This window comes from Myotis myotis, unplaced genomic scaffold (assembly GCF_014108235.1).
Source record: "Myotis myotis isolate mMyoMyo1 unplaced genomic scaffold, mMyoMyo1.p scaffold_m19_p_19, whole genome shotgun sequence".
Lineage (NCBI taxonomy): Eukaryota > Metazoa > Chordata > Mammalia > Chiroptera > Vespertilionidae > Myotis > Myotis myotis.
This window is the reverse complement of record NW_023416323.1, coordinates 20,142,641-20,155,266: the sequence shown is the minus strand read 5'-3', so window position 1 is coordinate 20,155,266 and position 12,626 is coordinate 20,142,641. Positions and strand designations below refer to the sequence as shown.

The window sequence follows — 12,626 nt, the reverse complement described above, 5'->3', positions numbered from 1 at the left end:
AGCATGAAATGGTCACGTGTGTGTGTGTGTGTGTGTGTGTGTGTGTGTGTGTGTGCGCGCGCGCTCACACTCGCACTCGCACTCACTCATTCTCAGGCTCCTTTTCCTCCTGACGCCTCTGACTCATCTCAGCCTCCTTGGGCGCTCTCCCAGAACACCTGAGCTGGGACTCGGGTGGGGTTGGGGCAGGAGGAGGAACCCACACATCTAAGAGCTTTCCCTCTGCATCTCCACAGCCCTGCCAGCGTGCCCTGCAGGGCTTCCCTCACCCGGGAGCAAGAGACAAAAACAAGGGTGCTGGAACTCTGCCCCAGTTTTCGTCCGGGGGGGGGGGGGGGGTGGAATGTGCCAGGGTTAGGAACCGTGCACTCTGTCGCAGTTAGGGGGACGGCAACAGCCAGGTTTCCTCCTCTCATTCACTCAGTACTCAGTTAGTGAGGGCCCATTAAGTGCCAGGTATGGAAGGCACTAAGTGAGCCAGCCGGATGGGACCCCTGCCCTTTCAGAGCGGAGGGTGCACCAGCGGGTAGAGGGGTAGGGATTGAGCAAGCAAGTGGGTACAGTACAGCTAGGTCAGGGCTGTGATGGCAGAAGCCAGAGGCGGCATTAGCATGGTCTCCAGCAGGGAGTCTCAACCCTGGCTGCATACCAGTCACCGGGAGGCTTTACAAAATCAGAAGGTAAACCTGACCATACACCTGCTCTGTGACCCAGCTCCTCAGCTTCTGGTATATTCATCGGGAGACTTGTACAAGGATGTTTATAGCACCAAACTGGAACCTGCCTCGACTCCAGTGTCCTCTGACAGTAGAACGGATAACTAAGCTGTGGTCTGTTCTCAGAAGCTAGACTATGTAGCAGCAGGAATGAACGAACTCGTGCAGCCACGAACAAGTCTCACAGACATAACATTGAGTGAAAGAAGTCTGACCCAAGAGATACATATGTTGTGATTATTTTTCCTTCAGGTTCAAGAACAGGCAAAATGAATCTATGGTGATAGAACCAGAATAGTTGTCACCTTTTGGGGGGCAGAGCTATGTGGAAAAGCACGAGAGAAACTTCTGAGCTCCTGGAAATGTTTTACAGCTTGGCCGGTGGTGCTCAGCTGGGGACAGTGTTGGCCTCCAGAGGATATGTGGCAAGGTCTGGAGACATTTGGGGTTGCCACAGCTTGGCAGGGGGGCAGGGTGCTGCTGGCATCCAATGGGTGGAAGTCAAGAATGCTGCTGAGCATGCTGCCAGGTGCAGGACAGCCCCACTCAGAGAACCCAGAATTACCCCGCCCAGAATGTCCGTGGTGCCAAAATGCCCTGATCTGGTGGCTGGTTATTAAACGGGAATATGTAAAAACTCATGAAGCTCTGCACCTCAGATTTAAGCACTGACTATTCTGTGTGTAAGTTACACCCGGGTATGGGGAGCCCTGTTACACTTGGAAGCACACCTCTTCTCAGTTCCACAGTCAGTGATGGCACATTGGTGGCTTGAATTTGGTCACGGTGGAAGTATTTACACTAAGGAAATTGGCAAACACTACAAAACAGGACTTCCTTTTTCCGGAGACATTTGAAACTGACATTTGTTTGTTGTTAGACATTAGGTTGTTAGACATTTACCAGCATACTGCAGGTTATAGCTTCATAAAGAAGCGGGGAAAGTGGTGCCTGAGCCCCACCCACCACTGTTCTGATTGGATTGGGATGGCCCTAGCAGTGGATTGTTCCAAAGGCAAGATCACCGCCAGAGTTGAGAACCCCTTCTCCCAGGAGAGGTGAGGAAGGGACCCTTCAGCGGATGATGTTTAAGTTGAGACCTACTAGCTGTTAACTAGGTAAGAGGCAGGATGAGGTGATCCCGGCAGAGAGAACAGAACGTGCAAAGGCCTGGCAGGGCCGGTGAAGTCGCCATTAGTCACATTTTTCTACCTGTGGTTAACCACCTGCTTCAGGATCCTGTGAACTGCTTCTTTAAAAAGCAGACTCCTCGATGTCCATTTTGAGCTCGAGCCCAGGAATCTGCATTCTTGGTAAGCTCCTCCTGTGATCTGCTCCATCCTAAAGGTGAAGGGCCACAGCAAAGGAGGAAGTAAAGGGAACTGAGACTGCAGCAGAGAAAGGGAAAGGAAGAGAAGCAAAAGATGATGTTGGAGAAGGGGCAGGTCATGGACTGCTGAGCTGCTCAAACCTCCTGTGCTGAGCTGCTCCTGGGGGTTGTGTGTTAAGTACAGGTGCAGACGCAGCAGGTGTGGGGCAGCCTGAGACTCTGCTTGTCTAACCGACGCCCAGTAATGCGGGTGCTGCTGCCGGGGACCACGCGCCGAGTGGCAGAGTGAGTGGCAGAGCTGTGCCTGTGTTTCAGTGGCCGGGTTTTTATTCAGAGAGCATTGGCTTTCAGTTAAGAAGGGTCTTGATGAGTTGTCAGTTTCCAAATTCCCCTCTGGCAGCAGCTGCATAGAGAGTGGACGAGAGGGGGCAAGCATGACCGTGGGGGAATCATGAATGGTGGTTATACCCAGGTGCCCAGGGTGGAGGCACAAGGTTATAACGCCCGTCCCCCCTCGGAGCCCACAGTAGTTTGGGTTCCAAGTGATGCCCTTAGTTCCTCCAGGAAGTCACCCGAGGGCCACAATCCTGGGAGACCTGTCCTGGGCTCAGGTCCACCCCACCTTGTTGGTCAGTCCCTGAAAGATAAAACCCCACGATGTCCTCAGGCCCCATCCGCGATGCTCCCAGTGGTACGTGATGTACTGACAGAGCAGACAGTTTGACCCAGGTTAGCATGGCTCACTGGAAAATCACCCTCTGAACCAACAGCCTTGAAAATCCACTCCTAAATCCCAGCAAAGGCAAACAAAGGGAAATGGAGTGTTGAGCATTTGAGCAGCAAATTAGCTCTGAACCCATAGAGATAGTTAGGCTGCCCTCCCCCCACAGACCACACACAGGTTTCCAGCAACCATAGACTTTTCGGACTTCAGCCATGGCTTTTGTTTTCCCAGCAAAGTTTACAGTGCGTTTATCCAGCATCCTGGTGGGCTCAGCTCAGCCTGGCCCACAGCACGTGCTGGATAACGCAGGCTGTCTGTGTGCGTCGGGTCCGAGTTCTGTGCTCAGTCCAGTCCTTGTGCACAAAGAGGACGTGCATCTTTGGAAGTGCGGGGCACATGCGCATGGCACGTTTAGGGAGGGGCTGCACGAGCTGTTTGTGACCACACCATTGTGCTCTGAGTCGCTGGGAGCAGTGGACTCAACCTTCACTGCACACACAGGGAGCCCTAAAAGCTCCTCAAGGAGTTCTGATCTGTTGGGTTTGGGATGTTTAGATGTGCCTTAGGGGACACTGGTGTCCAGCCAGAGATGGAAAGTTCTAATTCAAAGACACGGTTGAGTGGGCAGGTGGAAGAAATCAGAGAAAACTTCATGGAGGGGGGGACCTGCACGGGATCATATGGGATCTTGGAAGCCACCATGGTGTCAAATCCCAGCCCCTTCCACTTAGAAGCCCTGTGTCAAGCATAGGTCATTTGACCTCTGGCGCTTTCTCACCCGTAACATGGAGATGGTCATATTGCCAGACACAGATGTCTGAGAAGTCTGTGTGGTTGCACTTAGCACTGTGCCAGCCCAGGGGACCCCGTTGCTGGAGTTACCTCCAGTCAGGTGCGCCTCCTGGTCATGCGTGGAAGCTCCCAGGGAGGAGGTGCTTCACCCAGCTTCAGGGCACCAATTTCATTGTGTTTGGCCCTGCATTTTCCAAACAAATGACTTCAATGATGCATAGAGCCCTTTCTCAGTTAACACCTGTGTTTAGAGGTGCTGTGATGGGGACTGCTGCAGACAGAAGGGACCTGCAGGCCCCAGGAGTTTGGGATTCTGGGGGTTGAGATCCCCTTGAAGTGGGTTTCCAGGTGAGGAGCGGAGGCTGAGCTTTCCACCTGGCCCATGACGGGGCTGTGGGGGTTCAGGGAGCGTTGAGCACAGTGGAGCCTGTCTGGTCAGAAGTGCTCACTGGGTCTTGTAGCTCACAGCATACACTCCAGGGCCACATGGTACCGCCTGCACGCTCATGCTCTTCCATCTCTCCCCACAGCCGCGACAATTCTCCAAGCCTGAAGGAGATCCGGAACGGCTGCCAGCAGCCCTGCGACCGGAAGCCCACCTTACCTCTGCGCCTTCTGCACCCCAGCCCGGACCTGGTGTCTCAGGAAGCCACGCTGTCTGAGGCACGGCTCAAGTCGGTGGTCGTGGCCTCCAGTGAGATCCACGTGGAGGTGGAGCACACCAGCACTGCCAAGCCGGCGCTGACGGCCAGCGCGGGCAACGACAGTGAGCCCAACCTCATCGACTGCCTCATGGTCAGCCCTGCCTGCAGCACCATGAGCATTGAGCTGGGTCCGCAGGCTGACCGCACGCTCGGCTGCTACGTGGAAATCCTCAAGCTGCTGTGAGTGTCCCTTTATGTGCCTGTCACCAATGAGATGAGGGAGGGGACTTGGCTTTGTAGTTCATATTCACTGGCTCGAGGCGTGCGAGGGTGGGCATGCTTAGGGTGCACACTTGAGTTGGGGTGTGGGTACGCGTGAGTGTAGGTGCACATATGCAAAGTATGAGAGCACACATTTTAGGTGTGTATACATGTATGCTGGAGTGTCTGGGCACATGTATAGGTATGTACACAAACATACATGTGTGCATGAGTTTGAGAATATGTGTGCATGAGTGTGTGCATGAGCACATGGGTGCCCAAGTGTGATTGAGTCTGTGAACCTCTGCACATTGTGTAAGGTGTGGGCTCATTCTGAGTTTGTGAGTGTCTTTATATATGGGAATGGCTTTGGGCGTGTGGTGCAACAGCATGTGTGTGATTGCCTGAGCATGTGCGTTTAAGTGGACAAGTGTGGATGTGTCTAGTCACTGCTGCTTTTATGGATGGGTGGCTGTGAGTGCACACATGTGGGTATGAGCGTTTGTACACAAGAGTTACAGTGTGTGTGTTTCTCTGTGTGTGAATGCAGGTGTGTCCATGAGCCAGCGTGTGAGTGTTTGTGTTGTGAGACCTGTGCGTGCCTTGTGTGCTCAGTGTGGTTGTCTGCTTTATTTTGTGGGGGGTGCCTGTGGGTGTCTGTGTGGTTGTGTGTGTGCATATGTATGTAGCATCTTCTGTAAAGGGCGTATCTTTGGAAAGCGCCTCCCGCGGTTGTGCTGAGGCCCAGCCCTCCTCCCACACACTTTCTTGTGAGCTCTCATGGGCAGGCAGGGAGGCGCCTGCAGATCAGGCCCCGTGCAGTCCTGGCTGGTGGGAAAGGCTCAGGTGGAGCCAGGGACCAGGTCTGCGCTGGGTGTTCCAGGTCCCTCCCTACTTCCCTGAGCCTCAGCAGTGTGACTCTACAGCAGGGGATCTGCATCTTTGACCCTCATGAGTCTTTCTAGTTCTACCACTCACACTTGTACCACACAGACTCCTCCCAAATTCATGCACCTGGCTCCTCGGTCCCCAGGTGGAGGGACCTGGGCTGGCTCTATGGTCCCACAGCCAGCTTGGCGGGAGAATCCAGCAAATGCCTCGCCGCTTGCTCCCACAGCCCTGACCCTCAGAACAGAGGTCAGCCCCTCAGGACCAAGTCCAGAGGTTGGCATTGCCAGGTGCAGTCAGTGGGGTGGTGGGCTTTTCAGAAGGGTTGGGGGAGAGCGTATGGCACCTGTCTGAAGTCTGGGCACCAGGCCCCTGGATCAAGGGGAGGCCTGGCTCCAGGGGCTCGTCAGGGCTGACTGGGTCTCCAAGGCGGCTGTAGGCTCTGCAGCACAGGTTCGGCCTCTGTGGTGAACGTGTTGCTGTCTGGAGGGTGCACAGGGCCCGGAGGGTGGAGGCAGCCTACCATGCCTGCTGAGCCAAGAGCTAGTCTGGGGGGCCTAGGAGGTGCCCTGGGATCTCCAAGCAGGGCTTGTTGTGTCTGTGAAGGTGAACACATGCACGCACACACACACGCACATACCTACACACATCAGGCAGTGGCTTCGTGTGGTTGGAAAGGAGACTGTGGATGCTGCATCCACAGACACTTCCTCTCCTATCTAGGCCCTGAGAGAGGAGAGTGAGGCCTCCTGGGGGTCAGCGCCAGCTTCACCATGGTCCTATCTGCAGAGGCCAGTGAGGGCACAGCCGCATCTAGCGACACTCCACCCGCCCTCCCCCCACCCCCACCCTCCCCCACACACACACACACGCACGCTGTTTGAAGGAAATTCCAGATTCTGCTCAGAGATCTCCTAGAACATGCCCCACTTTCTCCCAGGAGTGTGGTCTGCCCTCCAAGCGATGCGCCGGCCACGGCCCTCATATCCTCCTCGCCCGGTTGAGGTAGGGCCCCCAGGCCAGAGACGGCTCTGCTCTCCGCCCCGGCCTGCCTCTGGCTGGCTGCCACAGGCACCTGGACTCCCAGGCCTTCTGCTGGCTCGGGCCCTGACTCACATTAAGCACTAAGGGTTTGAGTTTCATCATGCAGTTCACACACGTTTTTTTTCCTTCTTCATAAACATGCTCATGAATGAGGACTCTGTTCTTCCTGATCTGCTTCCAGACCTCCTGCCTGCCCGCAGGGCCCAGCTGCCAAGGCACAGCGGGGGTCAGGGGCCCGGTCAGGGGCTGCCCGCTGGGAGCGTAGGTGTTCTGACCTATGCACAGAGCAGCCTCACCTCCGCCTGGTGTCTCCACAAGGCAGAGTTTATACTTCCGAAGCCTCTTTTACCATGGGGGTTGGGGGTAGGGTCAGAACACAGTGTGGGCTTGCTAACTTCTTTTCCGAGCAACTTGCCTTCTCCAACTCCGCTGCCTGCTTGAGTCACTGGCCCACCGGAAGACCTAGGACACGCTGGGCCCCCTCAGCCCTAGCACCTCAGAGCACGACAGTATGGGATACATGGGAAAGAGCTCAGGTTCAGAGCCAGTCTGCTGGGCTCAAGGGCCACAGAGATATCAGTATTAGCTTGTGACCTGGGCAAGTTACTCGTCTTCTCTGAGTCACAGCTGCCTCGGGGCAGTAGACGGGTGGAGGCCATGGCTCTGGGCGCCTTGCAAGTGTAGACACCAGGCAGATGGGAGTTACTACACTTCCTGAGTACAGCTGTGTTTCCTCTATTTTAAGACACCGTTGAGAGTAAGATGCATCGTTGATTTAACGACACGTTGAGAGGAAAAAAAACACACCAATATGGCATTCAAAGCACATTGATGGCAAGAAGCATGCATCTCGGGATTTAGGAAATGCATGGATGGCAATCTGCTGGTAACTGCAGCATTCTTGGCTCCTCTTGCCCTCAGCGTTCTGGTCTGTGAAATGGGTATCTTTCCCGGGGAGCTGCTCTAAGAATTTAGTGGCACGGGACCCTGCCGGGCTGGTTCTTGATAAGAGAGGCCTGCTGTTACCAATAGGAGTGCTCCCTGAATGAGAGTCACGTGTAAGGAATGAAAAAGGAGGCTCTAATTGGAACTGAGGGGTCTTAAGAGGGCATTGTGGGGGGCAAAGGAAGCCAGGCTTAGCACCTTGGCCCAGCTTGTCAGCCCTATTCATCAGACCAGGCACTGCTGGTCCCCTAGTGTGAGTATCACGCCTCTCTCACACACACACACACACACACACACACACACACAGCCCAGGCCCTAAAAGGCCCAGGCCTCGGTTATGTGTAGGAAAGCCCACACATGGTTAGAATTTCACACCTCTGAAAGGAAGGTAAGCCTCAAAAAGCTCCCTGGAGACCCTTGAAAAGGAGGACTATTCCCGATGCAGGTCAAGGTTGCCCCTGCAAACACCCCCTTGTGAGGCCCAGGCTGGGTGGTCTGACAGAGAACATGGACTCGGGAGCTGGACAGAGCAGCTGGGTCTGTGGCAGTTTGGAGTCCAGCTTTTAGCCAGCCGGGCACCTGCATGTGATTCGCATATTTCCTTATCCATCTGTGTATGCACTCCTTTATCGAGCATTAACTGCGCACCTCGTCTGGCCAGGCTCTGCTGGATGCCGGGGTCCCAGCTGCTCCCAGTCCCTCTGAATCTAGTAGCAGCAACTGCTGAAGGCAGTGACACCGCCCGCCGGTGGGAAGGAGTGGGAAGCCGCTGGCCACACGGAGGCCACAGACAGGAAGAGCAGGGAGCGGCCATTGTGAGGAGAGGGGGGCAGGTCTGCGCTTTTTGATCAGCTCAACTCGGGATTGTTATTTTTGCAAAAACCTATGTTTAAAAGAGGCCTGGCGGTCTGGAGGTCAGCTGGAAGATGCCCCAGCCATCGGGGGCTGTTGGGGAAAATGCGGATGAAGGGGAGGGGGTGTCCTAATGACGGGGAGGTGTAACTAGAAGAAGAAGGCAGGTGCCAGGAGGGGAATGGGAAACGTGGTACATCACCCAGCATAGTCCGCTCGTGAACCGCCCCAGCCAGTGCCGCAGCTCCGCTGAGAAGAGATGCCAGGAGTTCGGTGCAGGGAAGGGGGTTTGACTGGGGGCTTGGACATCCTGTCTTACCTGTAAGTGGGGATCTAGAGCTAGCCTGGCCCCATTAACGTGAGGAGTGAGTGTTGGGTGCCTGGAGCCTGAAGCTGTCGGAGGTCCTCAGGATGCTCGAGGAACCTCTCCCTTTCCTCCATGAGCCAGGGAAGGCCACGCTGTCTTGTCTACTTCCTGGGGTTGGTGGTCAGGCTGCTCATAGTCAGGCCTGCGCTCTCCCTCCCATCCCGGGCCTGCCCGACTTGCCAACCCTGAGGCTGGCGCTGCTCTCCAGATGCTCAACCCTGAGGCAGGTGCTCTGCTCTCCATTCCTTGTGCCTGGCCAGCCCCCAGGCACCTAGCCTCCCAGCCTCTGCCCAGCACACGCATTGCACATGCTCAAGCTGGTCGGACTCGAGGTTTGGAGTAGACTTGGAGCTGAGCTGGGCAGAGGCGAGGAAGGAAGTGTCTGCCTCCTCCTTTCTTCCCCCCATGTTCTCTTTCCTGATCCCGTGTGAGCCGTGGGGAGGCCAGGCTCCAGACTGGAGAGACGAAGGAGGGAGAGGGCTTCCTTCCAGACCCCTGGCCTCCTCCTCCCACTGAGCTTAGCACCTGGGAACAGGGGACAGGCTTGTCAACATCCCTTTCCATTCAGGAGTGAGCCCTGGGCCGGGCTGTGTCATCGCCCTAGATGGAGCCCAGCATGTGCCCACACACTGGGCACAACACCCACACTGATTACGGGAGATTTAAAGTTGCCTTAGAGTTTTCTGCATTGATGGCATTTTTACAAAGAACATATTTTATTATTTTAAAGCAAAAGGAAAACTAGTAAGTGCCTTTTTTGATAAAGGGACATGGCCTTTCTTCACAGGTAGACGCAGGGGACATGCGGTGCCATGTAGCTCAGTGGGGAGGAACCCAGACACAGGAACTAGGCTCTTGAGCTTGGGCCAGCACGTGTCCTCACTGGGACTCAGTTTTCTTGTCTGTGGAATGGGGCCAGGTCTCTGGGAGGAACACCTGGCCTGATCCATGTGTGTATCCACAATGTTTGCTGTTACTTTTAGGTTTTCTGGAAACCAAGAGTTAGTCAGTGACAGGTGGGTGTTGGGAGGGGAGGGATTGAGAGGGAAGACAAGCTAGCTGCAAAAATGCGACCCTTCACCAGGAAAGAAGCATACAGGTATCGGCCAGAAGGGGTCTCTATGTCCTGATGGGCATCTGACAGGCCTCTGAGCACCTGTGCCCAGCCACCCATGGGCGGCACAGAGCGTGTGCCCGCCTTGGGCACTGGGACCCACGGCACCCTTGCTCCGTGCTTCCTATCTGCCTGAACGCAGATGGGGCACCAAGGTGCTCAGGGTCTCGCTCTCTCACCTGTAAAGCAGGTGTGATTCTCCCTCGTCCTTTAGTGCCTGTTCTGAGGATTAAGCAAGCAAGTCCATGCCCAGCACACAGCCCGGTAGGTGCTTAGTAAACCTCGGCCAGCAGCACTGTAGGACTCAGCTCACGCAACCAGGCTTTTGGAGGAATTCTCTTCTGTGTGTCTGGCGTTTGAGTCTTTCCTCCGAGCCCTCCAGGGTGTGGACTGGGTTCCGAAGGCTGACACTTGATCACCATGTGTTTGGAGAAGGTGGGGTGGGAAAGCTCTCAGGAGTTAGCTAAACCATCCATTGGTGATGGAACAAATATTAGTTTTTACTCTTTTTTGGTCTAAAGCACAGGTGGACATATAGCACATAAACATATACAGTCTGTTGGGAGAACAATGAGGAGAATTCGCCAAGAAAGCTCCTTGGGCCCTGGCCGGGTGGCTCAGTTGATTGGAGCATTGTCCCGTACACCAGAGGGTTGCCAATTCAGTTCCCTGTCTGGTCAAGTACAGGAGGCAACCAATCGATGTCTGTCTCTCACATAGATGTTTCTCTCTGTCACATCAATAAAATTATGTCCTCAGGTCAGGATTAAGGAAAAAAAAAAAGGCAAGAGCTCCTTGGGGCGGGGGGCCTGGGACAGGGGACAGAGGGTACCAGATGAAAAGAAGGCCGAGAAACACTGAATTGAACGTGAAGCAGTTATGGGGCCGTAGGACCAAGAATCAGGTGTGTGCACTGACCTGGCTGTGTGCAAATGCTCTGGGGCTTGGGGAGGCCTGTCTGTCCTCAGGCTGAGGCGCTGCTGTTCCCCAAGTTTCCTGACCCTCGTGGCTTCTCTGGGGAGTTGGCAGAAGGAGCCGCTTCTTTAAGAAGCTGTGCTGGTGGGAGGGGAGCAGCCCTACTGACTACACAGCTGTCTCCGGAAGCCATTGCTGCCCTTCCGGGCCCTTTTAGCAGCTCAGCTCTGCAGTCACCTGGGCAGTCCTTACCCACTTCTCACCTGTGACAGGGGCTCTGGTGGGGCCCGTTCCATGAGCTAGCAAGTCCCGACACAGTGGATGCTCAGCAGACCGCAGCTGTGGCCGTCCTTCGGGCGGATGCTGCTCCTGCGGTCGCACAAATGGGATGGGACCTCCTGCATTGGTCTCACCCGAGACCTCGGCTGAGGTCTGTCAGGGCAGCAAGGGGTCTGGTGTCAGCCTGGACTCGATTTTCCACCAGCCACTGCTGTGTTTGCCTCGGTTTCCCCATCTGTTAAGTGAGGCTACTCATATAATCATACACTATAACAGCAGTGTATTAATTGTATAAATATATGTAAAATTACATATAATCATAATCTTCATTGTGAAGAGTAAGTGAACAGAGGTAAAGCTTTTGGCATATGCAGAGTGCATGTCCAATGTGTTGACAAAGTCGTAGCTGCTATTTTTTCAGTATTACTATTACCATTGGTGTTATTATTGCTATTAGCAGTAACTGTTGTTGTTTTTTTAAAGCTGTTATCTGGACACAGACTAGCAGTATCCAATATATCAGGAGTATTGACCCAAACAACAAATAAATAGCCTATAATTTTTATTTTTTGTGAATCAGTCAGTTCTGGTTAATCAAAGATGAGAATGACTTTGTGTTCCCAACCTAATCCCCCTTGTATTAGTCTGTATTAGTCTGCCCAAGCTTCCATAACAACATTACACAGACTGGCGGCTTAAACAACAGGCATTTATTTTCTCAAAGTTCTGGAGGCTGGAGCTATGAACTCCAGGTGTGGGCAGGGCTGGTTTCCTCTGAGACCTCTTTCCTTGGCCTGTCGATGGTTGTCCCGAGTGTCTGTGTCCTCACCTCCTCTGATAAGGGCACCCGTCATATTGGATCAGGACCTACCCTGTGACCTCTTTTTACCTTAGTCACCTCTTTAAGGACCCTGTCTCTAAATACAGTTGGATTCTGAGAAGCTGGGGTATTAGGACTTCAACATATGAATGGGGGGGGGGGGTACATTTCAGCCCAAATGATAGTTCAAAAGATGGAACAGTGACCCTGTGGCCTGAGTTCCAAGGCCAGGAGGGAGGAGATTCTGGGGAGTGCATGGCCAGCCCCTTTGGCTGCCAGAAGGAGGTCCCTGGACCAGTTCTGTCCCCAGGCTTTGCAGCCACGCTGTGCCAGCTCCCTGCTCACTGAGATGTCAGAGCAGAGTGGGTGCCACCTGACCCTCTGCCAGACTCTTGCCCGGCCTTTGGCCATTGTGACAGCACGCCACCATCCGTGACAGCACGCTGCACACCTCGTCCTCCAGACCCAGCCTGACCTCGCTCCTTCTCATTCTAGGTCCGACTACGATGACTGGAGACCGTCTCTGGCCAGCTTGCTTCAACCCATTCCATTCCCCAAAGAGTAAGTCCCACCCCACCGCCCACCTGTGAGGAAACCCTGAGCCGCCCACTAAGTCCCAGTCCTGTCTCGGATGCACACGGGCCCCCTGGGAACATGATGGACGACAGCGGGAGATGGAGATGTGGTTCTCAGCTTCGAGACCCTCGGGGAGGCCCTCCTGGAAAATGGGGAGATCACCTCATTGCACTGTTAGGGTTCACTGAGTTGAGAGTGCAAACAGCTGTCCCCACCGTGCCTGCATGCAGTAAAGTTCATGATCTTGATTATGCATCAAATGGGAACAGTAATACCTGCCTCCGATGCCATGGTAAAAACATAAAAAAGCATGTGGAGTCACTTTACATGTCATACAGCGACATGCCGAAAGCTCTCTT

General features: G+C 54.4%; 1 protein-coding gene across 7 annotated transcripts in view; it reads left to right on the top strand.

Annotated features, from left to right (window-relative positions):
* LOC118674178 (c-Maf inducing protein) overlaps nucleotides 1-12,626 on the top strand; it is a 234,130-nt gene that overhangs the window by 204,861 nt on the left and 16,643 nt on the right. For all 7 annotated transcript variants that reach the window (XM_036345576.1, XM_036345572.1, XM_036345574.1 and 4 more), the window contains 2 exons: nucleotides 4,093-4,446; nucleotides 12,187-12,252. In XM_036345576.1, coding sequence (XP_036201469.1) covers nucleotides 4,093-4,446; nucleotides 12,187-12,252 — 420 coding nt within the window. The remainder of the gene's footprint in view (nucleotides 1-4,092; nucleotides 4,447-12,186; nucleotides 12,253-12,626) is intronic.